The 27,818-nt window shown below is 50.6% G+C and overlaps 1 protein-coding gene across 1 annotated transcript in view; it reads left to right on the top strand.

Moving 5' to 3' along the window:
• Positions 1-695: 695 nt before the first annotated feature.
• The window catches only part of LOC141162646 (uncharacterized), a 44,646-nt gene continuing 17,523 nt past the window's right edge, over positions 696-27,818 (top strand). Inside the window, exons 1-10 of the mRNA XM_073648974.1 lie at positions 696-720; positions 873-1,149; positions 7,394-7,588; positions 7,948-7,982; positions 8,220-8,273; positions 8,547-8,600; positions 9,304-9,357; positions 10,914-10,967; positions 14,574-14,627; positions 14,910-14,962. Of these exons, the coding sequence (XP_073505075.1) occupies positions 885-1,149; positions 7,394-7,588; positions 7,948-7,982; positions 8,220-8,273; positions 8,547-8,600; positions 9,304-9,357; positions 10,914-10,967; positions 14,574-14,627; positions 14,910-14,962 (818 nt within the window). The 5' untranslated portion in view covers positions 696-720; positions 873-884. The remainder of the gene's footprint in view (positions 721-872; positions 1,150-7,393; positions 7,589-7,947; positions 7,983-8,219; positions 8,274-8,546; positions 8,601-9,303; positions 9,358-10,913; positions 10,968-14,573; positions 14,628-14,909; positions 14,963-27,818) is intronic.

Raw genomic sequence — 27,818 nt, 5'->3', positions numbered from 1 at the left:
TGCAGGTCCACACAGGATCCACGCTCAGGGAGGGAGATCACAATCCAAGTACCCAGAACCAAGATGGCTGTGGATTAAATATGAAATTTAAAGTGTCACTAAAATGTGAATCCTCCACCCTCACCCACTAGTTGGTTCCCCCTATGTCTTGGTTCCCCAGTCTCCCAACTTCCAGTAGGGGCAGCACCTAGTGACTACTAGCCCCCTCTGGTGTTAGAAGTGTGGTGTTGGATGTGGAGGTGGGGTCCTGACCATTGCACCATTCTTACCTCAAAGGAGGAACCCTACACCCCATTAAAGAGGTGCAGCATCCCTGTGGCGGTCGAACCCTCACGGGCGCCACAAAGGTGTAAAGGAGAGAGGGGCAGATGAGAGGGACAGAGGAGTGAGGGTAGAGGAAAGAGGAACAGGGTAAATTGGACATAAGAGAATGAGGGTAGAGTTAAGTTGTGGGCAGAAGAGGGAAGGGTAGAGGAGTGAGGAGAACAGAGGAGAATGGGCAGAAGAAATAAGAGCAGGGGAGAGGGAGGGCCGAAGATAAGACAGCTGACTAGAGGAGGCAGAGAATGGGACAGAGGATGAAAGAGTAAAGGAGAAAGGGTCAGAGAAGAGGAGTCAGAGTGGAAAGAGAGCAGAGGAGACAGGGTCAGTGGAAAGCGCCAGAGGCGAGGTGTTTTCCGATAATTTTTTCTCTGGGAAACACGTACAGCAGATGGAGAGGTACAGCGTAGCGAGAGGGCTGAAGATAGGAGGTATAATCAATGGGGAAGAGGGGGTTTGTGGACAGAAGGGCATACCAGAGGTGGCTGAGGAGAATGAGGGCTTGAGAGAGTAGTAGAAGAGAGGTGTTTTCTTATACTTTTTTCCTGTAGGACACATTAACGATGCGGGGAGTCGTCGTAGGGATCTTCTCGAGGGAGGGTGACAGCAGCTTCAGTTTCCTCAGTGATGCCCTGAGGACAAAGGACTCGTTCAAGGAGGTGCGGAGCTTCACTATAACCAACTCTGGCCTCTGTCAGTTCAGAGAGGAGGTTTCCCGCTGTGACTATGCCATCTTGTATCACTCGAAGAACCGCGGCAGACTGAACATCACCAACGTCACCGACTCCCTGTACGATGAGGAGATCACGCACCTGTCCAGAGAGTTAGGTAAGAAAATAAGCAACAGCCCCCAACACTTCCCCAATCAGCAACACTCCCCCCAAGAGTGAGATTCTCCACATGAGGGGTCAGAGCGGGAGATTCCCTACATGAGGGGTCAAAGCAGGAGATTCTCCACATGAAGGATCAGAGCGGGAGAATCTCCACATGAGGGGTCAGAGCAGGAGATTCTCCACATGAGGGGTCAGAGCAGGAGATTCTCCACATGAGGGGTCAGAGCAGGAGATTCTCCACATGAGGGGTCAGAGCGGGAGATTCTCCACATGAAAGGTCAGAGCAGGAGATTCTCCACATGAGGGGTCAGAGCGGTAGATTCTCCACATGAGGGGTCAGAGCAGAAGATTCTCCACATGAGGGATCAGAGCGGAAGATTCTCCACATGAGGGGTCAGAGCGGGAGATTCTCCACATGAGGGGTCAGAGCGGGAGATTCTCCACATGAGGGGTCAGAGCAGGAGATTCCCCACATGAGGGGTCAGAGCAGAAGATTCCCCACATGAGGGGTCAGAGCAGGAGATTCCCCACATGAGGGGTCAGAGCAGAAGATTCTCCCCATGAGGGATCAGAGCAGAAGATTCTCCACATGAGGGGTCAGAGCAGGAGATTCTCCACATGAGGGGTCAGAGCAGGAGATTCCCCACATGAGGGGTCAGAGCAGGAGATTCCCCACATGAGGGGTCAGAGCAGAAGATTCTCCACATGAGGGGTCAGAGCGGGAGATTCTCCACATGAGGGGTCAGAGCGGGAGATTCTCCACATGAGGGGTCAGAGCAGGAGATTCCCCACATGAGGGGTCAGAGCAGAAGATTCTCCACATGAGGGGTCAGAGCGGGATATTCTCCACATGAGGGGTCAGAGCGGGAGATTCCCTACATGAGGGGTCAGAGCGGGAGATTCTCCACATGAGGGGTTAGAGCAGAATATTCTCCACATGAAGGGTCAGAGCAGGAGATTCTCCACATGAGGGGTCAGAGCAGGAGATTCTCCACATGAGGGGTCAGAGCAGGAGATTCTCCACATGAGGGGTCAGAGAAGGAGATTCTCAACATGAGGGGTCAGAGCGGGAGATTCTCCACATGAGGGGTCAGAGCAGAAGATTCTCCACATGAGGGGTCAGAGCAGGAGATTCCCCGCATGAGGGGTCAGAGCGGGAGATTCCCCACATGAGGGGTCAGAGCAGAAGATTCTCCACATGAGGGGTCAGAGCAGAAGATTCTCCACATGAGGGATCAGAGCGGAAGATTCTCCACATGAGGGGTCAGAGCGGGAGATTCTCCACATGAGGGGTCAGAGCGGGAGATTCTCCACATGAGGGGTCAGAGCAGAAGATTCCCCACATGAGGGGTCAGAACAGGAGATTCCCCACATGAGGGGTCAGAGCAGAAGATTCTCCACATGAGGGATCAGAGCAGAAGATTCTCCACATGAGGGGTCAGAGCAGGAGATTCTCCACATGAGGGGTCAGAGCAGGAGATTCCCCACATGAGGGGTCAGAGCAGGAGATTCCCCACATGAGGGGTCAGAGCAGAAGATTCTCCACATGAGGGGTCAGAGCGGGAGATTCTCCACATGAGGGGTCAGAGCGGGAGATTCTCCACATGAGGGGTCAGAGCAGGAGATTCCCCACATGAGGGGTCAGAGCAGAAGATTCTCCACATGAGGGGTCAGAGCGGGATATTCTCCACATGAGGGGTCAGAGCGGGAGATTCCCTACATGAGGGGTCAGAGCGGGAGATTCTCCACATGAGGGGTTAGAGCAGAATATTCTCCACATGAAGGGTCAGAGCAGGAGATTCTCCACATGAGGGGTCAGAGCAGGAGATTCTCCACATGAGGGGTCAGAGCAGGAGATTCTCCACATGAGGGGTCAGATAAGGAGATTCTCAACATGAGGGGTCAGAGCGGGAGATTCTCCACATGAGGGGTCAGAGCAGAAGATTCTCCACATGAGGGGTCAGAGCAGGAGATTCCCCGCATGAGGGGTCAGAGCAGGAGATTCTCCACATGAGGGGTCAGAGCAGGAGATTCTCCACATGAGGGGTCAGAGCAGGAGATTTTCCACATGAGGGGTCAGAGCGGGAGATTCTCCACATGAGGGGTCAGAGCAGGGGATTCTCCACATGAAGGGTCAGAGCAGGAGATTCTCCACATGAGGGGTCAGAGCAGGAGATTCTCCACATGAGGGGTCAGAGCAGGAGATTCCCCACATGAGGGGTCAGAGCAGGAGATTCCCCACATGAGGGGTCAGAGCAGAAGATTCTCCACATGAGGGGTCAGAGCGGGAGATTCTCCACATGAGGGGTCAGAGCGGGAGATTCTCCACATGAGGGGTCAGAGCAGGAGATTCCCCACATGAGGGGTCAGAGCAGAAGATTCTCCACATGAGGGATCAGAGCGGGAGATTCTCCACATGAGGGGTCAGAGCGGGAGATTCCCTACATGAGGGGTCAGAGCGGGAGATTCTCCACATGAGGGGTCAGAGCAGAATATTCTCCACATGAGTGGTCAGAGCAGGAGATTCTCCACATGAGGGGTCAGAGCAGGAGATTCTCCACATGAGGGGTCAGAGCAGGAGATTCTCCACATGAGGGGTCAGAGAAGGAGATTCTCAACATGAGGGGTCAGAGCGGGAGATTCTCCACATGAGGGGTCAGAGCAGAAGATTCTCCACATGAGGGGTCAGAGCAGGAGATTCCCCGCATGAGGGGTCAGAGCAGGAGATTCTCCACATGAGGGGTCAGAGCAGGAGATTCTCCACATGAGGGGTCAGAGCAGAAGATTCTCCACATGAGGGGTCAGAGCAGGAGATTCTCCACATGAGGGGTCAGAGCAGGAGATTCCCCACATGAGGGGTCAGAGCGGCAGTTTCTCCACATGAGGGGTCAGAGCGGGAGATTCCCTACATGAGGGGTCAGAGCAGAAGATTCTCCACATGAGGGGTCAGAGCAGGAGATTCTCCACATGAGGGGTCAGAGCGGGAGATTCTCCACATGAGGGGTCAGAGCGGGAGATTCTCCACATGAGGGGTCAGAGCAGGAGATTCCCCACATGAGGGGTCAGAGCAGAAGATTCTCCACATGAGGGGTCAGAGCAGAAGATTCTCCACATGAGGGGTCAGAGCAGGAGATTCTCCACATGAGGGGTCAGAGCGGGAAATTCTCCACATGAGGGGTCAGAGCAGGAGATTCTCCACATGAGGGGTCAGAGCAGGAGATTCCCCACATGAGGGGTCAGAGCAGAAGATTCTCCACATGAGGGGTCAGAGCAGGAGATTCTCCACATGAGGGGTCAGAGCAGGGGATTCTCCACATGAAGGGTCAGAGCAGGAGATTCTCCACATGAGGGGTCAGAGCGGGAGATTCTCCACATGAGGGGTCAGAGCAGGAGATTCTCCACATGAGGGGTCAGAGCGGGAGATTCTCCACATGAGGGGTCAGAGCAGGTGATTCTCCACATGAGGGGTCAGAGCAGGAGATTCTCCACATGAGGGGTCAGAGCGGGAGATTCTCCACATGAGGGGTCAGAGCAGGTGATTCTCCACATGAAGGGTCAGAGCAGGAGATTCTCCACATGAGGGGTCAGAGCGGGAGATTCTCCACATGAGGGGTCAGAGCAGGAGATTCTCCACATGAGGGGTCAGAGCGGGAGATTCTCCACATGAGGGGTCAGAGCGGGAGATTCTCCACATGAAGGGTCAGAGCAGAAGATTCCCGACATAAGGGGATAGGGTGGGAAATTACAGGTACAAGTGGGTGTGCTAAATTGTCAGAAATGTAATCCTCCATTTTCAGCACCACGTGTTATCTCTGCACGTTACTCGTTGGCTCTTGTGTAACCATCAAGTTTGTTGCCTAGTTGGAGTGACGCGGTTGACCTGCCACCTGTGTTTGCCGACATCCTTCCACCATTTTCTGAGCCATTACATCCAATAATTTTAAATGAAGCCTCCCATCTCATCCAGAGGGTCCACACTCGGGCTCAGTGGGGAAAGGTTGGCTCATGTGTTGTGGGTTTGTGTAATGCACACGCCCGGGCTGAGCGGCGTGTGCGTGTGATTCCACTGGACCGTGCCGGAGAGTGAATGCCTGGAGGGGCGTAACTCTGTATTCACCCGATCCGACCAGGGTCGCACGACGGCATACGACGCCAGTGCACCAAGGAGGAACCGAGCAGAGGGACCAGGTGCTACTCCAGGACAGACCCCGGACACGGCTGTTAACCCACACAGGGAAATACAGGAACAGACTGGTAGGCTGGCACACAGACTGGTGGGAATAGGCTGGCACGACTGGTATGCAGGCAGGCGGGTATGCAGGCAGGGGGGCACTAGCAGGTAGGAACACAGGGGGAATAGGACCCAGTACACACTGGGACTCAGGAACAGAACCACAGATGTGGCGGACAAACACAGCAGAGTGAGGCCGCCCAGAGAGGTGAGAGAGAGCAGGGCAGGACAAGGCCGCCTGGAGCGGTGAGCAAAGGGTCAGAGCTGAGCGAGACTGCCGGAGCAGTGAGCAAGGAGTAAGAGCAGGACGAGGCCGCCTGGAGCGGTGAGCAAAGGAGTCAGAGCGGGCTAGAACCGCCAGAGCGGTGAGCAAAGGAGTCAGAGCAGGCTAGAACCGCCGGAGCGGTGAGCAAAGGAGTCAGAGCAGGCTAGAACCACCGGAATGGTGAGCAAAGGATTCAGAGCAGGCTAGAACCGCCGGAGCGGTGAGCAAAGGAGTCAGAGCAGGCTAGAACCGCCGGAGCGGTGAGCAAAGGAGTCAGAGCAGGCTAGAACCGCCGGAGCGGTGAGCAAAGGAGTCAGAGCAGGCTAGAACCGCCGGAGCGGTGAGCAAAGGAGTCAGAGCAGGCTAGAACCGCCGGAGCGGTGAGCAAAGGAGTCAGAGCAGGCTAGAACCGCCGGAGCGGTGAGCAAAGGAGTCAGAGCAGGCTAGAACCGCCGGAGCAGTGAGCAAAGTATCAGAGCAGGCTAGAACCGCCAGAGCGGTGAGCAAAGGAGTCAGAGCAGGCTAGAACCGCCGGAGTGGTGAGCAAAAGGAGTCAGAGCAGGCTAGAACCGCCGGAGCGGTGAGCAAGGCAGAGCAGGGGGGACAGGGCTCTGTTCACACGGAACAGACAGGAAGGGAAAGGCAGAGCCAGATACCCACAGGGTACTTGCAGTGAAGTAGCGAGTGGACCACTAACTCACAAACGGGAGTACGGAGACAACAAGCAGGAGTTAGGTACGAGTTCAGACTCTGCAGAAAAAGGAAGGGAACGGACATAGAGGCAAAACAGGTAAAGGATAGGAGAGAGTTCAGACTGGAACTGAGTGTACGGAGGAGACCGACACTGCAGCGGAATACAGGAGCGGGTCTGGGAATACGGCCCCCAGAGAGGCGGGACGAACAGGCAAGGAGCGTGTTCAGACAGGACAGACAAGATACAGGAGCGGGTCTAGGTAATCGGCCCCTAGAAGGCGGGAGGAACAGGCTAGGAGCGTGTTCAGACAGGACAGACAAGATACAGGAGCGGGTCTAGGTAATCGGCCCCTAGAAGGCGAGAGGAACAGGCTAGGAGCGTGTTCAGACAGGACAGACAAGATACAGGAGCGGGTCTAGGTAATCGGCCCCTAGAAGGCAGGAGGAACAGGCAAGGAGCGTGTTCAGACAGGCCTGGAAATACAGCCTCCAGGATAGGCAGACAAGAGAACACAGAAGGGACCTGGCACATTCAGAGTGCAAGAGCACACTGAATGAAACACAATGCTCAGGCAGGGATTGATTGGAGCAGCTGGGTTATATACCAGGTGACAGACAGCAATAGGCTGAGGACGCACAAGGGGTGTGACCCACAGCAGGTACAAAAAGCAGGAAGTGATCGGGCGCCGCCCTTAAGCAGCAGAAACAGACACAAACAGACAGCATGGAGGGAAGCCAGAGAGACATTCTGGACTGAAGATCAAGTGCGCGCTCTTGCACAGTGGGAGATGGACCACTATGCAAGGACGCCGCCAGGTATGTTACAGTTTGTATGTCCTTTTCCGTTTATACTTTCTCATCCTTTGGGTGAACTTAGACATTTGTCCTTCTTCAATCGTATTAACTATGTTACTATCCCACCTTATGAGGTGGTTCGGACCCCACGACCCAAACCAACCGTCCCTTCGTCCATACAAGGCCAATCCTTCCCACCACGTTGTATCTTTCTGGTTCTCTCATTACCTTGTAAAATCTGCCTCTTTCCCGTAGGAAGGGAGAATGTGATTGTGGTGGCCGACGACCTGGACTGCAGCTCTTCAGAGATGAGGACGAGGATTCTCCAGGGTCAACCTCTCATTGAAGAAATGGCCGCTGGTCTTTTCCTCATTAGCAAAGAAGACAAAAATTCACCAGAACTTTTAAATGAAAAACTCCATCTAATAACATCTTGCATCTCCAGAAAAGGTGGCTACCTCTCCCCCCTTCCCAGCAGAAAGTCTCAGCACAAGCTCAGATGCTAATAACTGGGTGGACGTCTCTCCATCTCTCTGAAGACAAGGAAACCCCATCAGTGCCGGGTGCTCGGCTATCTGATCCCTCTGGGGGAACCATGATCAGAGCACCCTCTGTCTGGTGTAATGGAGCAGGATGTGACCTGCTATCAGGCGGTGGGAGTGGAGACATGTCTGGCCGTTATTAGTTTGGGGTCCGGATACTGCTCTGCTGTTGTTCTCAGGACATCTGGAGCCTTGGTGGTTCTCGAGGACTATCATGGTGGAGATGTCTCATGTGTCACCAGTCTCATTTATGTTTCTTATCTACAGCTTTTAAGAAGTGTGGAAAGAACCAGAGCGTCCCAGTAAGTAGAAGTCCTGGATGATGGTCTATAGTTGTGTCCACACTCTTCACATCTCAGTCTATAGAGCTGATGTCTATAGCTGGTGCAGCCTATAGGCTCCATCTTATCATTCACATTGGGGGGGGGGGCGCTGTCTCTTTACCCTCCACTGGTCGGACCAGCATGCTTTGCTCTCTCCGGCACCGTTTGCACTTTCTGCAGATATAACATTGATTATGATTTTGTGTTTGTTTTTAGGCGGTGATGGACCTTGTGCAGCACCTCTTCTATGTGCCGGGGCCGGTTGTCGCGGTGCGTAATATGGATACGTTATATACCATAGAGAGGACTTCTAGTTACTACATCGGGAACCCCCAAGTCAGCACAGAGGCAATAAAAGTCCAAGGGTTCATTTGGTAAAATCTGACAATAAACCCGTCCACTGAACTAGAGCCCTGCCGGGACCTTCCACAGCTCATCAGTGCTCAGTATTTGGAGGCGGTGGCCTGAGCTACCATCATTACAGCCTTTCTGGAATATGAAGCTGATTTTATCTGACATCAGATGTGATTTGTGTCATTACAGGTGGTGATGTCAGCCATTCTGTTTTCGTACAATACGTTCATCATCTGGGTCATGGTAAGTAATAGAATCCCTCTTTTTTGGGGATTATTTTAATAGACTGTCAGAGATAATTCTTCACAATGTTTTATGATAATTTAGGGTGTTGAGGGAGGGCACCAACGTCCCTTCACGGTTGACCAAGTGAGTGTCAAATTATTATGTTGATTGCGCAATCCAACAGAAAACCAAACGGAGGCAATGCTCTGTATGGGAGGATTCAAAGAATCTCTAATCTCATTTATTTCTACTTAGCATTTTATATTGTTTTGAGTATATCAATAGCCAATCACCTACAGCCATACTACAGGCGTGAACCAATGTTAGTACAATTATTACGGAAATACACATATGGTCATATTATCGTTAGTTCGGTGCATGGTGGAAATTTACAAGGTTATACATGCCGGCTCAGACCAGTTAGATAACAGGAGCAGGGGGTCTCATAGAATGTTCTTGTGAGAAAAGGTCAGTGTGGGAAAGTTGCATGAGAAAAGAAGGAAAGAATGTATGTTGTGCAAGGAGTGATAATAACATGATTTTAAAGCAAGCAGACAAAATGGAGTTGCTCTAGCATGAGTATCAATATGTCCTTTACACTTGGATAGCATGAATATTAATATGTCCTTTACACTTGGATAGCATGAATATTAATATGTCCTTTACAAGGGATTTTTGAAGTTTTTATCTAAATCCAGACCTGATTTGATGTTTTCTTTAGATGCCAGTGAGAGCACTTCACATCGTCTATAATCAGTCGATTCAGGGCATCATGGTAAGAAGCTTCATGTGATGATGGGGGTGATACTTTCCCAAATACCAGGTCCACCACTGACCATCCATCACATCTCACGCTTTACAGCCTGTTCTTGTCAGTCACACTAGGGGGCGCCTTGTGCTTAGCAATCACTGCTTAGATGATGATCTATGGTTCTGTTCACACTCTTCTCAGGCTTTAGAGCTGATGTCTATAGATCAGTGCAGCTTTTTAGCTCCTTCTCATCATTCACACTGGGGGGCGCTCTCTCTTCACTATTCCCTGGTCGGACCAGCATGCTTTGCACCCTCCGGCTCCTGCACTGTTTGTATTTTCTGCAGATGTTAGATTGATGGGCTTTTGCATTGTGAAGCCTTGAGGATCTTGTGCAGCTCCTCTACAATGTGCCGGGGCAGTTTGTTGTGGTGGGTATGTAACGTGGCGCGGGGGCAGTAGCTGTGGTTGAGGTACTCATCTCTTACGCCCTGGCACATTTCATGAAAGTGGGGGTCCGGACTGGGTGTGTGGACTTTTTCTGCGAGGGCGCTACGCTCGTGCAGGCCGCATGTAACCGATGTTGCTGGCTGGCCAGGACCAGATGTTTCACAGGTCAATGAGGGAGACCACCATTCACTAATAAACTCTTTACTGAATGGTAATATATACAAGACACAGAGGGTGCAAAGTCTTATGGACGTTTCCTTTACAACTCAAAGCATTTTCCACTCAGTTTCCTTCCTCTGTAGTTTACTCCGGGGTCTTCTACATCCACTGTTTATCCCTACTTCACCACAATCCGGCTCTAACGCTACAGTCCTCATTAACAAGTCTACTTTACTTGTTCTGCAGTTTCGGATCCTTCTTTCCCTTTAAGGTGTCAGTATGGCCGGTAATGCTGACGCTTTAGGCCTCCCACCCAGGACTCTGCTCATCCCACGTACTCAGTCCTGTTTAGGCCCGTTACCTTCCAGTGTTACAACCCCGGGGTCTCATTTCTAGGCGTCCTCTCCTAGGACCAGTCTGCAGAAGGCCACTGTCTCTCAGACACTTATGCTCAGGATCTCGCTATCCCTTCTCTTCGGTCTCCTCTCATTTACGGTCACCCTAGAATGCAGTACTGCTCGCCTGGGACCTTTTGGTTCTCTTACTCTGCACCTCAGGCCCAGTTCTTCACTACCAAGAAGTCCTTTCTAATTTCGCTACATAGTTCCTTCCTCTCTGGGCTAGTCCCAACTGTTAACTCTCACTGTCCTGTCAGCTAGCTGTTGCTGGGCAGAACACAGCTTCATCGCTAACAATATAAAACAATAAACAGATACGTTATATACCATAGAGAGGACCTCTAGTTACTACATCAGAAATCCCCCGTGTGCACAGAGTCTATAAAAGTCAAAGGTTTCATTAGGTAAAATTCGGCAACAAACCCGTCCACCGAACTACTGCCCTGCCGGGACCTTCCACAGCTCATCAGTGCTCAGTATTTGGAGGCGGTGGCCTGAGCGGCCATCATTACAGCCTTTGTGGAATATGAAGCTGATTTTAGCTGACGTCAGATGTGATTTGTGTCATTACAGGTGGTGATGTCAGCCATTCTGTTTTCATACAATACGGTCATCATCTGGGTCATGGTAAGTAATAGACGTCATGTGCTTTACCCAACCAGAGCACCCGGCTGACGTCATTACAAAAGGAAAGAACGAGGGCGCAGGCGACACAATAATTGTTCTATGTTTGCAAAATCCTGCATCAAACCTCAGCTTTTCATGGACTTGTGCTCCATCCATCTCTGGAATCGGAGAATCCTCTCCTGAGCCCTGCCAGGACCTTTCATGCACTGATATCGCAGTATGTCAGGTCCTCAGTTCTCAGTACTGTACGGCCTCATCCAAGTCAATATAAAAGTCCAATCATTATTTCACTGAGGCCGTTTTCACACACACAGGAGGGAGGATGATTTATGCTTCCCTGACACGAGCCCCCCGTTACTGACACAGGAGGGAGGATGATTTATGCTTCCCTGACACGAGCCCCCGTTACTGACACAGGAGGGAGGATGATTTATGCTTCCCTGACACGAGCCCCCCGCTACTGACACAGGAGGGAGGATGATTTCCTCTTCCCTGACACGAGCCCCCCGTTACTGACACAGGAGGGAGGAAGGTTTCTGCTTCCCTGACACGAGCCCCCCCGTTACTGACACAGGAGGGAGGATGATTTCCTCTTCCCTGACACGAGCCCCCCGTTACTGACACAGGAGGGAGGATGATTTCCTCTTCCCTGACACGAGCCCCCCGTTACTGACACAGGAGGGAGGAAGATTTCTGCTTCCCTGACACGAGCCCCCCGTTACTGACACAGGAGGGAGGAAGATTTCTGCTTCCCTGACACGAGCCCCCCGTTACTGACACAGGAGGGAGGAAGATTTCTGCTTCCCTGACACGAGCCCCCCGTTACTGACACAGGATGGAGGATGATTTCCTCTTCCCTGACACGAGCCCCCCGTTACTGACACAAGAGGGGATGATGATTTCCTCTTCCCTGACACGAGCCCCCCGTTACTGACACAGAAGGGAGGATGATTTCCTCTTCCCTAACATGAGCCCCCCGTTACTGACACAGGAGGGAGGATAAGTTCCTCTTCCCTGACACGAGCCCCCCGTTACTGACACAGGAGGGAGGATGAGTTCCTCTTCCCTGACACGAGCCCCCCGTTACTGACACAGAAGGGAGGATGATTTCCTCTTCCCTGACACAAACCCCCCGTTACTGACACAGGAAGGAGGATGATTTCCTCTTCCCTGACACGAGACCCCCGTTACTGACACAGGAGGGAGGATGATTTCGTCTTCCCTGACACGAGCCCCCCCGTTACTGACACAGGAGGGAGGATGATTTCCTCTTCTCTGACACGAGCCCCCCGTTACTGACACAGGAGGGAGGATGATTTCCTCTTCCCTGACACGAGCCCCCCGTTACTGACACAGGAGGGAGGATGATTTCTGCTTCCCTGACACGAGCCCCCCCGTTACTGACACAGGAGGGAGGATGATTTCCTCTTCTCTGACACGAGCCCCCCGTTACTGACACAGGAGGGAGGATGATTTCCTCTTCCCTGACACGAGCCCCCCGTTACTGACACGAGAGGGAGGATGATTTCCTCTTCTCTGACACGAGCCCCCCGTTACTGACACGAGAGGGACGATGATTTACTCTTCTCTCACACGAGCCCCCCGTTACTGACACAGGAGGGGGGATGATTTCCTCTTCCCTGACACGAGCCCCCCGTTACTGACACAGGAGGGAGGATGATTTCCTCTTCCCTGACACGAGCCCCCCCGTTACGGACACAAGAGGGAGGATGATTTCCTCTTCCCTGACACGAGCCCCCCCGTTACTGACACAGGAGGGAGGATGATTTCCTCTTCCCTGACACGAGCCCCCCGTTACTGACACAGAAGGGAGGATGATTTCCTCTTCCCTGACACGAGCACCCGTTACTGACACGAGAGGGAGGATGATTTCCTCTTCCCTGACACGAGCCCCCCGTTACTCTAGACAGGAGGGAGGATGATTTCCTCTTCCCTGACACGAGCCCCCCGTTATTGACACAGGAGGGAGGATGATTACCTCTTCCCTGACACGAGCCCCCTTGTTACTGACACAGGAGGGAGGATGATTTCCTCTTCCCTGACACGAGCCCCCCGTTACTGACACAGGAGGGAGGATGATTTCCTCTTCCCTGACACGAGCCCCCCGTTACTGACACAGGAGGGAGGATGATTTCCTCTTCCATGACACGAGCCCCCTGTTACTAACACAGGAGGGACCATGATTTCCTCTTCTCTGACACGAGCCCCCCGTTACTGACACAGGAGGGAGGATGATTTCCTCTTCCCTGACACGAGCCCCCTGTTACTGCCACAGGAGGGAAGATGATTTCCTCTTCTCTGACACGAGCCCCCTGTTACTGACATGAGAGGGGACGATGATTTCCTCTTCCCTGACACGAGCCCCCCCCATTACTGACACGAGTGGGGATGATGATTTCCTCCTCCTTGACATGAGCCCCCCGTTACTGACACAAGAGGGAGGATGATTTCCTCTTCCTTGATATGAGCCCCCCGTTACTCTACACTTGAGGGAGGATGATTTCCTCTTCTCTGACACAAGCCCCCCGTTACTCTACACAGGAGGGAGGATGATTTCCTCTTCCCTGACACGAGCCCCCCGTTACTGACACAGGAGGGAGGATGATTTCCTCTTCCCTGACACAAGACCCCCGTTACTGACACAGGAGGGAGGATGATTACCTCTTCCCTGACACGAGCCCCCTTGTTACTGACACAGGAGGGAGGATGATTTCCTCTTCCCTGACACGAGCCCCCCGTTACTGACACAGGAGGGAGGATGATTTCCTCTTCCCTGACACGAGCTCCCCGTTACTGACACAGGAGGGAGGATGATTTCCTCTTCCCTGACACGAGCCCCCTGTTACTGACACAGGAGGGACCATGATTTCCTCTTCTCTGACACGAGCCCCCCGTTACTGACACAGGAGGGAGGATGATTTCCTCTTCCCTGACACGAGCCCCCTGTTACTGCCACAGGAGGGAAGATGATTTCCTCTTCTCTGACACGAGCCCCCTGTTACTGACATGAGAGGGGACGATGATTTCCTCTTCCCTGACACGAGCCCCCCCCATTACTGACACGAGTGGGGATGATGATTTCCTCCTCCTTGACATGAGCCCCCCGTTACTGACACAAGAGGGAGGATGATTTCCTCTTCCCTGATATGAGCCCCCCGTTACTCTACACTTGAGGGAGGATGATTTCCTCTTCTCTGACACAAGCCCCCCGTTACTCTACACAGGAGGGAGGATGATTTCCTCTTCCCTGACACGAGCCCCCCGTTACTCTACACAGGAGGGAGGATGATTTCCTCTTCCCTGACACGAGCCCCCCGTTACTCTACACAGGAGGGAGGATGATTTCCTCTTCCCTGACACAGGAGGGAGGTAGCTCGGTGCTTGTCAGGATATGACGCCGTTGATGTTGGAGGTGTGATCTCATCGCTCTGGGAATAATCGTGTAGTTTGATCTTTTCTTATTTTTCATTTATGAAACTATTAATTCACAAAACCGGCAGAGATAATTCTTCACAATGTTTTCTGATATTTTAGGAATTTTGGAGATTTTATCTAGATCCCGACCTGATTTGATGTTTTCTTTAGATGCCGGTGAGAGCACTTCAGCTCGTCTGTAATGAGTCGATTCTGGGCGTCATGGTAAGAAGCTTCATGTGATGATGGGGGTGACACTTTCTCAAATTCCACGTCCACCACTGACCATCCGTCACATCTCATGTTTGTCCTTGTCAGTCACACTAGGGGGCGCCTTGCAATCTCTGCTTGGACCCTCCGGGCCCTGTCCTGTGGTCTCTCATTGTTCTCTATGGCTGGTGCCCCATACTCTGAGGAGCGGTGCATTGTTCTCTCGTCCGTCCGACCTCCAGATTTATAAATTCACATTGTAACAATTCTTTACATTGAATTTATGCTTCATCTTAGATGGTGCGGAAATTCGTCCTGATCATCTATCATGCAATAACCGGCCCCCCACGGTAAGTCCTAACATTTTCCTATTTCTGAATGATGCTGAGAGTTATGCTTCTTGCAGTTTTTAGGGATGCCGCTCACTCCTCCTCATCTATTCATCTTCTGACTTCCTCTCCTCCTCTATTCATCTTCTGACTTCCTCTCCTCCTCTATTCATCTTCTGGCTTCCTGTCCTCATCTATTCATCTTCTGACTTCCCGTCCTCATCTATTCATCTTCTGACTTCCTCTCCTCCTCTATTCATCTTCTGACTTCCTCTCCTCCTCTATTCATCTTCTGACTTCCTCTCCTCATCTATTCATCTTCTGACTTCCTCTCCTCCTCTATTCATCTTCTGACTTCCTCTCCTCCTCTATTCATCTTCTGACTTCCCGTCCTCATCTATTCATCTTCTGACTTCCTCTCCTCCTCTATTCATCTTCTGACTTCCTCTCCTCCTCTATTCATCTTCTGACTTCCTCTCCTCCTCTATTCATCTTCTGGCTTCCTGTCCTCATCTATTCATCTTCTGACTTCCCGTCCTCATCTATTCATCTTCTGACTTCCTGTCCTCATCTATTCATCTTCTGACTTCCACTCCTCATCTATTCATCTTCTGACTTCCTCTTCTCATCTATTCATCTTCTGACTTCCTCTCCTCATCTATTCATCTTCTGACTTCCACTCCTCATCTATTCATCTTCTGACTTCCTGTCCTCATCTATTCATCTTCTGACTTCCTGTCCTCATCTATTCATCTTCTGACTTCCTCACCTCCTCTATTCATCTTCTGACTTCCACTCCTCATCAATTCATCTTCTGACTTCCTCTCCTCATCTATTCATCTTCTGACTTCCTCTCCTCCTCTATTCATCTTCTGACTTCCTCTCCTCCTCTATTCATCTTCTGACTTCCTCTCCTCCTCTATTCATCTTCTGACTTCCTCTCCTCCTCTATTCATCTTCTGGCTTCCTGTCCTCATCTATTCATCTTCTGACTTCCTGTCCTCATCTATTCATCTTCTGACTTCCACTCCTCATCTATTCATCTTCTGACTTCCTCTCCTCCTCTATTCATCTTCTGACTTCCACTCCTCATCTATTCATCTTCTGACTTCCACTCCTCATCTATTCATCTTCTGACTTCCTCTCCTCATCTATTCATCTTCTGACTTCCTCTACTCCTCTATTCATCTTCTGACTTCCACTCCTCCACTATTCATCTTCTGACTTCCACTCCTCATCTATTCATCTTCTGACTTCCTCTCCTCCTCTATTCATCTTCTGACTTCCTCTCCTCCTCTATTCGTCTTCTGACTTCCTCTCCTCATCTATTCGTCTTCTGACTTCCACTCCTCATCTATTCGTCTTCTGACTTCCACTCCTCATCTATTCGTCTTCTGACTTCCTCTCCTCCTCTATTCATCTTCTGACTTCCTCTCCTCATCTATTCATCTTCTGACTTCCTCTCCTCCTCTATTCATCTTCTGACTTCCACTCCTCATCTATTCGTCTTCTAAATTCCACTCCACATCTATTCGTCTTCTGACTTCCACTCCCCATCTATTCATCTTCTGACTTCCTCTCCTCCTCTATTCATCTTCTGACTTCCACTCCTCATCTATTCATCTTCTGACTTCCTCTCCTCCTCTATTCATCTTCTGACTTCCTCTCCTCCTCTATTCATCTTCTGACTTCCTCTCCTCCTCTATTCATCTTCTGACTTCCACTCCTCATCTATTCATCTTCTGACTTCCACTCCTCATCTATTCATCTTCTGACTTCCACTCCTCATCTATTCGTCTTCTGACTTCCACTCCTCATCTATTCGTCTTCTGACTTCCACTCCTCCTCTATTCATCTTCTGACTTCCTCTCCTCATCTATTCGTCTTCTGACTTCCACTCCTCATCTATTCGTCTTCTGACTTCCACTCCTCATCTATTCGTCTTCTGACTTCCACTCCTCATCTATTCGTCTTCTGACTTCCACTCCTCATCTATTCGTCTTCTGACTTCCACTCCTCATCTATTCGTCTTCTGACTTCCTCTCCTCATCTATTCGTCTTCTGACTTCCACTCCTCATCTATTCGTCTTCTGACTTCCACTCCTCATCTATTCGTCTTCTGACTTCCACTCCTCATCTATTCGTCTTCTGACTTCCACTCCTCATCTATTCATCTTCTGACTTCCACTCCTCATCTATTCATCTTCTGACTTCCTCTCCTCCTCTATTCATCTTCTGACTTCCTCTCCTCATCTATTCGTCTTCTGACTTCCACTCCTCATCTATTCGTCTTCTAAATTCCACTCCACATCTATTCGTCTTCTGACTTCCACTCCTCATCTATTCGTCTTCTGACTTCCACTCCTCATCTATTCGTCTTCTGACTTCCACTCCTCATCTATTCGTCTTCTGACTTCCACTCCTCATCTATTCGTCTTCTGACTTCCACTTCTCATCTATTCGTCTTCTGACTTCCACTCCTCATCTATTCATCTTCTGACTTCCTCTCCTCCTCTAGTCATCTTCTGACTTCCTCTCCTCCTCTATTCATCTTCTGACTTCCTCTCCTCCTCTATTCGTCTTCTGACTTCCTCTCCTCCTCTATTCGTCTTCTGACTTCCACTTCTCATCTATTCGTCTTCTGACTTCCTCTCCTCCTCTATTCATCTTCTGACTTCCTCTCCTCCTCTATTCATCTTCTGACTTCCTCTCCTCCTCTGTTCATCTTCTGACTTCCTCTCCTCCTCTATTCATCTTCTGACTTCCTCTCCTCATCTATTCCCGTCACCGTTTACAGGTGAAGAAAAATGTCAGAGGATAATGACGAGATATTAGATGAGCAGATGACGCAGTATAACTCTCACCACTAGATGGCACTGTAATGCTCTACAGTAAACCTGGATGACTGTTCTGTGTGCTGCTCCTCTAGAGCGCACCGTGTGGTCAGAGGTGGTATTACACCCTAGAAATAAACAAATGGTCTCTTGTAGAAATGCTAAGGGATCTCTCACACTGACATATAATATGGAGGCGTGTAATGCAAGAAAACATTACATTGCACTCTGACCAATGTTAGTAAATGAGTCAGTGCTCACCTGCGATTTTTTTTCTCAGCTTGAATCGGACTGAGAAAAAAAATTGCAGCAAGCTGGGATTGTCTGCGAGAATCAGATCGCTTTCGCCAATGCAAGTCAATGGGAGCGAGAGAAAAAAAAAAAAAAAATTGCACCGCTCAATGACCATGATTATATCGTCTGATTTTTCTGCACATATCTCAAAAGGAACCCGACATTTCATCATCCAAGTATAGTAAATTCACAGCCAGAACCGTCAGAAGAGAATAGATAGAATAGATAGATAGATAGAAATATGTCAGTGAGATATATAATGAGTGCTTTGCGTCTGTGTATCCTACTGTACTTCTACTTAGCTAATGAATAAAAAATGGCATGGGGTGCCCCCTATTTTTAATAACCAGTAAAGATTTAGCAGACAGCTGTGAGCTGATCTTAATAGTCTGGGAAGGGGCCAATATCCATGGACCTTCCAAGCCTTTTAATATTAATCACAGTTGTCTGTTTAACCTTTACTGGTTATTAAAAAGGGGTTATCTAAAAAAAAAAAAGTGTGGGAGTCCCCTCTATTTTTAGTAACCAGCAAAGGCGAAGAAGACAGGGGGGCTGATATTAACAGGCTGGGAAGGTCCATGGATATTTACCCCGTCCCAGCCTAATAAGACCAGCCCTCAACCGCACCAGAAATAGCACATCCGGTGACATCAAGCCCACGAGGTAGTAATAGGGTTGTCTTACAGACATCTCTCCATCACTAACCCCAGGGCTTGATGTCTGATAGACCCCTCTCCATCACTAACCCCAGGGCTTGATGTCTGATAGACCCCTCTCCATTACTAACCCCAGGGCTTGATGTCTGATAGACCCCTCTCCATTACTAACCCCGGGGCTTGATGTCTGATAGACCCCTCTCCATTACTAACCCCAGGGCTTGATGTCTGATAGACCCCTCTCCATTACTGACCCCAGGGCTTGATGTCTGATAGACCCCTCTCCATTACTAACCCCAGGGCTTGATGTCTGATAGACCCCTCTCCATTACTAAACCCGGGGCTCAATGTCTGATAGACCCCTCTCCATTACTGACCCCAGGGCTTGATGTCTGATAGACCCCTCTCCATTACTAACCCCAGGGCTTGATGTCTGATAGACCCCTCTCCATTATCATCTCCAGGGCTTGATGTCTGATAGACCCCTCTCCATTACTAACCCCAGGGCTTGATGTCTGATAGACCCCTCTCCATTACTAACCCCAGGACTTGATGTCTGATAGACCCCTCTCCATTACTAACCCCAGGGCTTGATGTCTGATAGACCCCTCTCCATTACTAACCCCAGGACTTGATGTCTGATAGACCCCTCTCCATTACTAACCCCAGGGCTTGATGTCTGATAGACCCCTCTCCATTACTAACCCCAGGGCTTGATGTCTGATAGACCCCTCTCCATTACTAACCCCAGGACTTGATGTCTGATAGACCCCTCTCCATTACTAACCCCAGGGCTTGATGTCTGATAGACCCCTCTCCATTACTAACCCCAGGGCTTGATGTCTGATAGACCTCTCTTCATTACTAACCCCAGGGCTTGATGTCTGATAGACCCCTCTCCATTACTAACCCCAGGGCTTGATGTCTGATAGACCCCTCTCCATTACTAACCCCAGGGCTTGATGTCTGATAGACCCCTCTCCATTACTGACCCCAGGGCTTGATGTCTGATAGACCCCTCTCCATTACTAACCCCAGGGCTTGATGTCTGATAGACCCCTCTCCATTACTAACCCAGGGGCTTGATGTCTGATAGACCCCTCTCCATTACTAACCCCAGGACTTGATGTCTGATAGACCCCTCTCCATTACTAACCCCAGGACTTGATGTCTGATAGACCCCTCTCCATTACTAACCCCAGGGCTTGATGTCTGATAGACCCCTCTCCATTACTAACCCCAGGGCTTGATGTCTGATAGACCTCTCTTCATTACTAACCCCAGGGCTTGATGTCTGATAGACTCCTCTCCATTACTAACCCCAGGGCTTGATGTCTGATAGACCCCTCTCCATTACTAACCCCAGGGCTTGATGTCTGATAGACCCCTCTCCATTACCATCTCCAGGGCTTGATGTCTGATAGACTCCTCTCCATTACTAACCCCAGGGCTTGATGTCTGATAGACTCCTCTCCATTACTGACCCCAGGGCTTGATGTCTGATAGACCCCTCTCCATTACTGACCCCAGGGCTTGATGTCTGATAGACCCCTCTCCATTACTGACCCCAGGGCTTGATGTCTGATAGACTCCTCTCCATTACTAACCCCAGGGCTTGATGTCTGATAGACCCCTCTCCATTACTAACCCCAGGGCTTGATGTCTGATAGACCCCTCTCCATTACTAACCCCAGGGCTTGATGTCTGATAGACCCCTCTCCATTACCATCTCCAGGGCTTGATGTCTGATAGACTCCTCTCCATTACTAACCCCAGGGCTTGATGTCTGATAGACCCCTCTCCATTACTAACCCCAGGGCTTGATGTCTGATAGACCCCTCTCCATTACCATCTCCAGGGCTTGATGTCTGATAGACTCCTCTCCATTACTGACCCCGGGGCTTGATGTCTGATAGACTCCTCTCCATTACTGACCCCAGGGCTTGATGTCTGATAGACCCCTCTCCATTACTGACCCCGGGGCTTGATGTCTGATAGACTCTTCTCCGTTACTAACCCCAGGGCTTGATGTCTGATAGACCCCTCTCCCTTACTAACCCCAGGGCTTGATGTCTGATAGACCCCTCTCCATTACTAACCCCAGGGCTTGATGTCTGATAGACCCCTCTCCATTACTAACCCCAGGGCTTGATGTCTGATAGACCCCTCTCCATTACCATCTCCAGAGCTTGATGTCTGATAGACTCCTCTCCATTACTAACCCCAGGGCTTGATGTCTGATAGACCCCTCTCCATTACTAACCCCAGGGCTTGATGTCTGATAGACCCCTCTCCATTACTGACCCCAGGGCTTGATGTCTGATAGACCCCTCTCCATTACTAACCCCAGGGCTTGATGTCTGATAGACCCCTCTCCATTACTAACCCCAGGACTTGATGTCTGATAGACCCCTCTCCATTACTAACCCCAGGGCTTGATGTCTGATAGACCCCTCTCCATTACTAACCCCAGGGCTTGATGTCTGATAGACCCCTCTCCATTACTGACCCCAGGGCTTGATGTCTGATAGACTACTCTCCATTACTAACCCCAGGGCTTGATGTATGATACACCCCTCTCCATTACCATCTCCAGGGCTTGATGTCTGATAGGCCCCTCTCCATTACTGACCCCAGGGCTTGATGTCTGATAGACTCCTCTCCATTACTAACCCCAGGGCTTGATGTCTGATAGACCCCTCTCCATTACTAACCCCAGGGCTTGATGTCTGATAGACCCCTCTCCATTACTGACCCCAGGGCTTGATGTCTGATAGACTACTCTCCATTACTAACCCCAGGGCTTGATGTATGATACACCCCTCCATTACTAACCCCAGGGCTTGATGTCTGATAGACCCCTCTCCATTACTAACCCCAGGGCTTGATGTCTGATAGACCCCTCTCCATTACTAACCCCAGGGCTTGATGTCTGATAGACCCCTCTCCATTACCATCTCCAGAGCTTGATGTCTGATAGACTCCTCTCCATTACTAACCCCAGGGCTTGATGTCTGATAGACCCCTCTCCATTACTAACCCCAGGGCTTGATGTCTGATAGACCCCTCTCCATTACTGACCCCAGGGCTTGATGTCTGATAGACCCCTCTCCATTACTAACCCCAGGGCTTGATGTCTGATAGACCCCTCTCCATTACTAACCCCAGGGCTTGATGTCTGATAGACCCCTCTCCATTACTAACCCCAGGACTTGATGTCTGATAGACCCCTCTCCATTACTAACCCCAGGGCTTGATGTCTGATAGACCCCTCTCCATTACTAACCCCAGGGCTTGATGTCTGATAGACCCCTCTCCATTACTAACCCCAGGACTTGATGTCTGATAGACCCCTCTCCATTACTGACCCCAGGGCTTGATGTCTGATAGACTACTCTCCATTACTAACCCCAGGGCTTGATGTATGATACACCCCTCTCCATTACCATCTCCAGGGCTTGATGTCTGATAGGCCCCTCTCCATTACTGACCCCAGGGCTTGATGTCTGATAGACTCCTCTCCATTACTAACCCCAGGGCTTGATGTCTGATAGACCCCTCTCCATTACTAACCCCAGGGCTTGATGTCTGATAGACCCCTCTCCATTACTGACCCCAGGGCTTGATGTCTGATAGACTACTCTCCATTACTAACCCCAGGGCTTGATGTATGATACACCCCTCTCCATTACCATCTCCAGGGCTTGATGTCTGATAGACCCCTCTCCATTACTGACCCCGGGGCTTGATGTCTGATAGACCCCTCTCCATTACTAACCCCAGGGCTTGATGTCTGATAGACCCCCCTCCATTACTAACCCCAGGGCTTGATGTCTGATAGACTCCTCTCCATTACTAACCCCAGGGCTTGATGTCTGATAGACCCCTCTCCATTACTAACCCCAGGGCTTGATGTCTGATAGACCCCTCTCCATTACTAACCCCAGGGCTTGATGTCTGATAGACCCCTCTCCATTACCAACCCCAGGGCTTGATGTCTGATAGACTCCTCTCCATTACTAACCCCAGGGCTTGATGTCTGATAGACCCCTCTCCATTACTAACCCCAGGGCTTGATGTCTGATAGACCCCTCTCCATTACCATCTCCAGGGCTTGATGTCTGATAGACCCCTCTCCACTACTAACCCCAGGGCTTGATGTCTGATAGACCCCTCTCCATTACTAACCCCAGGGCTTGATGTCTGATAGACCCCTCTCCATTACTGACCCCAGGGCTTGATGTCTGATAGACCCCTCTCCATTACTGACCCCAGGGCTTGATGTCTGATAGACCCCTCTCCATTACTAACCCCAGGGCTTGATGTCTGATAGACCCCTCTCCATTACTAACCCCAGGGCTTGATGTCTGATAGACCCCTCTCCATTACTAACCCCAGGGCTTGATGTCTGATAGACTCCTCTCCGTTACTAACCCCAGGGCTTGATGTCTGATAGACCCCTCTCCATTACTGATCCCTGGGCTTGATGTCTGATAGACCCCTCTCCATTACTGAACCCAGGGCTTGATGTCTGATAGACCCCTCTCCATTACTGACCTCAGGGCTTGATGTCTGATAGACTCCTCTCCATTACTAACCCCGGGGCTTGATGTCTGATAGACCCCTCTCCATTACTGATCCCTGGGCTTGATGTCTGATAGACTCCTCTCTATTACTAACCCCAGGGCTTGATGTCTGATAGACTCCTCTCCATTACTAACCCCAGGGCTTGATGTCTGATAGACCCCTCTCTATTACTAACCCCAGGGCTTGATGTCTGATAGACTCCTCTCTATTACTAACCCCAGGGCTTGATGTCTGATAGACCCCTCTCCATTACCATCTCCAGGGCTTGATGTCTGATAGACCCCTCTCTATTACTAACCCCAGGGCTTGATGTCTGATAGACTCCTCTCCATTACTAACCCCAGGGCTTGATGTCTGATAGACCCCTCTCCATTACTAACCCCAGGGCTTGATGTCTGATAGACTCCTCTCTATTACTAACCCCAGGGCTTGATGTCTGATAGACTCCTCTCTATTACTAACCCCAGGGCTTGATGTCTGATAGACCCCTCTCCATTACCATCTCCAGGGCTTGATGTCTGATAGACCCCTCTCTATTACTAACCCCAGGGCTTGATGTCTGATAGACTCCTCTCCATTACTAACCCCAGGGCTTGATGTCTGATAGACCCCTCTCCATTACTAACCCCAGGGCTTGATGTCTGATAGACCCCTCTCCATTACTAACCCCAGGACTTGATGTCTGATAGACTACTCTCCATTACCATCTCCAGGGCTTGATGTCTGATAGACCCCTCTCTATTACTAACCCCAGGGCTTTATGTCTGATAGACCCCTCTCCATTACTAACCCCAGGGCTTGATGTCTGATAGACCCCTCTCCATTACTAACCCCGGGGCTTGATGTCTGATAGACCCCTCTCCATTACTAACCCCAGGGCTTGATGTCTGATAGACCCCTCTCCATTACTAACCCCAGGGCTTGATGTCTGATAGACCCCCCTCCATTACTGACCCCGGGGCTTGATGTCTGATAGACCCCTCTCCATTACTGACCCCAGGGCTTGATGTCTGATAGACTCCTCTCCATTTCTGACCCCAGGGCTTGATGTCTGATAGACCCCTCTCCATTACTAACCCCAGGGCTTGATGTCTGATAGACCCCTCTCCATTACTAACCCCAGGGCTTGATGTCTGATAGACTCCTCTCCGTTACTAACCCCAGGGCTTGATGTCTGATAGACCCCTCTCCATTACTGATCCCTGGGCTTGATGTCTGATAGACCCCTCTCCATTACTGAACCCAGGGCTTGATGTCTGATAGACCCCTCTCCATTACTGACCCCAGGGCTTGATGTCTGATAGACTCCTCTCCATTACTAACCCCGGGGCTTGATGTCTGATAGACCCCTCTCTATTACTGACCCCAGGGCTTGATGTCTGATAGACCCCTCTCCATTACTGATCCCTGGGCTTGATGTCTGATAGACTCCTCTCTATTACTAACCCCAGGGCTTGATGTCTGATAGACCCCTCTCCATTACTAACCCCAGGGCTTGATGTCTGATAGACCCCTCTCTATTACTAACCCCAGGGCTTGATGTCTGATAGACTCCTCTCTATTACTAACCCCAGGGCTTGATGTCTGATAGACTCCTCTCTATTACTAACCCCAGGGCTTGATGTCTGATAGACCCCTCTCTATTAGTAACCCCAGGGCTTGATGTCTGATAGACCCCTCTCCATTACTAACCCCAGGGCTTGATGTCTGATAGACCCCTCTCCATTACTAACCCCAGGACTTGATGTCTGATAGACTACTCTCCATTACCATCTCCAGGGCTTGATGTCTGATAGACCCCTCTCTATTACTAACCCCAGGGCTTTATGTCTGATAGACTCCTCTCCATTACTAACCCCAGGGCTTGATGTCTGATAGACCCCTCTCCATTACTAACCCCGGGGCTTGATGTCTGATAGACCCCTCTCCATTACTAACCCCAGGGCTTGATGTCTGATAGACCCCTCTCCATTACTAACCCCAGGGCTTGATGTCTGATAGACCCCTCTCCATTACTGACCCCAGGGCTTGATGTCTGATAGACTCCTCTCCGTTACTAACCCCAGGGCTTGATGTCTGATAGACCCCTCTCCATTACTAACCCCAGGGCTTGATGTCTGATAGACTCTTCTCCGTTACTAACCCCAGGGCTTGATGTCTGATAGACCCCTCTCCATTACTGACCCCAGGGCTTGATGTCTGATAGACTCTTCTCCGTTACTAACCCCAGGGCTTGATGTCTGATAGACCCCTCTCCATTACTAACCCCAGGGCTTGATGTCTGATAGACCCCTCTCCATTACTGACCCCAGGGCTTGATGTCTGATAGACCCCTCTCCATTACTAACCCCAGGGCTTGATGTCTGATAGACCCCTCTCCATTACTAACCCCAGGGCTTGATGTCTGATAGACCCCTCTCCATTACTAACCCCAGGGCTTGATGTCTGATAGACCCCTCTCCATTACTAACCCCAGGGCTTGATGTCTGATAGACCCCTCTCCATTACTGACCCCAGGGCTTGATGTCTGATAGACCCCTCTCCATTACTGACCCCAGGGCTTGATGTCTGATAGACCCCTCTCCATTACTGACCCCAGGGCTTGATGTCTGATAGACTCCTCTCCATTACTAACCCCGGGGCTTGATGTCTGATAGACTCCTCTCCATTACTGACCCCTGGGCTTGATGTCTGATAGACCACTCTCCATTACTGATCCCAGGGCTTGATGTCTGATAGACCCCTCTCCATTACTAACCCCAGGGCTTGATGTCTGATAGACCCCTCTCCATTACTGACCCCAGGGCTTGATGTCTGATAGACCCCTCTCCATTACTAACCCCAGGGCTTGATGTCTGATAGACCCCTCTCCATTACTAACCCCAGGGCTTGATGTCTGATAGAACCCTCTCCATTACTGACCCCAGGGCTTGATGTCTGATAGACCCCTCTCCATTACTAACCCCGGGGCTTGATGTCTGATAGACTCCTCTCCATTACTAACCCCAGGGCTTGATGTCTGATAGACCCCTCTACATTACTAACCCCTGGGCTTGATGTCTGATAGACCACTCTCCATTACTGATCCCAGGGCTTGATGTCTGATAGACCCCTCTCCATTACTAACCCCGGGGCTTGATGTCTGATAGACTCCTCTCCATTACTAACCCCGGGGCTTGATGTCTGATAGACTCCTCTCCATTACTGACCCCTGGGCTTGATGTCTGATAGACCACTCTCCATTACTGATCCCAGGGCTTGATGTCTGATAGACACCCCTCTCCATTACTGACCCCAGGGCTTGATGTCTGATAGACCCCTCTCCATTACTGACCCCAGGGCTTGATGTCTGATAGACCCCTCTCCATTACTAACCCCAGGGCTTGATGTCTGATAGACCCCTCTCCATTACTAACCCCAGGGCTTGATGTCTGATAGACCCCTCTCCATTACTAACCCCAGGACTTGATGTCTGATAGACTACTCTCCATTACCATCTCCAGGGCTTGATGTCTGATAGACCCCTCTCCATTACTGACCCCAGGGCTTGATGTCTGATAGACCCCTCTCCATTACTAACCCCAGGGCTTGATGTCTGATAGACCCCTCTCCATTACCATCTCCAGGGCTTGATGTCTGATAGACCCCTCTCCATTACTAACCCCAGGGCTTGATGTCTGATAGACCCCTCTCCATTACCATCTCCAGGGCTTGATGTCTGATAGACCCCTCTCCATTACTAACCCCGGGGCTTGATGTCTGATAGACCCCTCTCCATTACTAACCCCAGGGCTTGATGTCTGATAGACCCCTCTCCATTACTAACCCCAGGGCTTGATGTCTGATAGACTCCTCTCCACTACTAACCCCAGGGCTTGATGTCTGATAGACCCCTCTCCATTACTGACCCCAGGGCTTGATGTCTGATAGACTCCTCTCCACTACTAACCCCAGGGCTTGATGTCTGATAGACCCCTCTCCATTACTGACCCCAGGGCTTGATGTCTGATAGACTCCTCTCCATTACTGACCCCAGGGCTTGATGTCTGATAGACCCCTCTCCATTACTAACCCCAGGGCTTGATGTCTGATAGACCCCTCTCCATTACTGACCCCAGGGCTTGATGTCTGATAGACCCCTCTCCATTACTGACCCCAGGGCTTGATGTCTGATAGACCCCTCTCCATTACTGACCCCAGGGCTTGATGTCTGATAGACTCCTCTCCATTACTAACCCCAGGGCTTGATGTCTGATAGACCCCTCTCCATTACTAACCCCAGGGCTTGATGTCTGATAGACCCCTCTCCATTACTGACCCCAGGGCTTGATGTCTGATAGACTCCTCTCCGTTACTAACCCCAGGGCTTGATGTCTGATAGACCCCTCTCCATTACTAACCCCAGGGCTTGATGTGTGATAAACCCCTCTCCATTACTAACCCCAGGGCTTGATGTCTGATAGACCCCTCTCCATTACTGACCCCAGGGCTTGATGTCTGATAGAC

Source organism: Phyllobates terribilis, unplaced genomic scaffold (genome assembly GCF_046119375.1).
Source record: "Phyllobates terribilis strain yellow unplaced genomic scaffold, ASM4611937v1 Scaffold_9__5_contigs__length_417890890, whole genome shotgun sequence".
NCBI lineage: Eukaryota > Metazoa > Chordata > Amphibia > Anura > Dendrobatidae > Phyllobates > Phyllobates terribilis.
The sequence above is the reverse complement of the archived record's forward strand: the minus strand, read 5'-3'. Positions and strand labels throughout refer to the sequence as shown.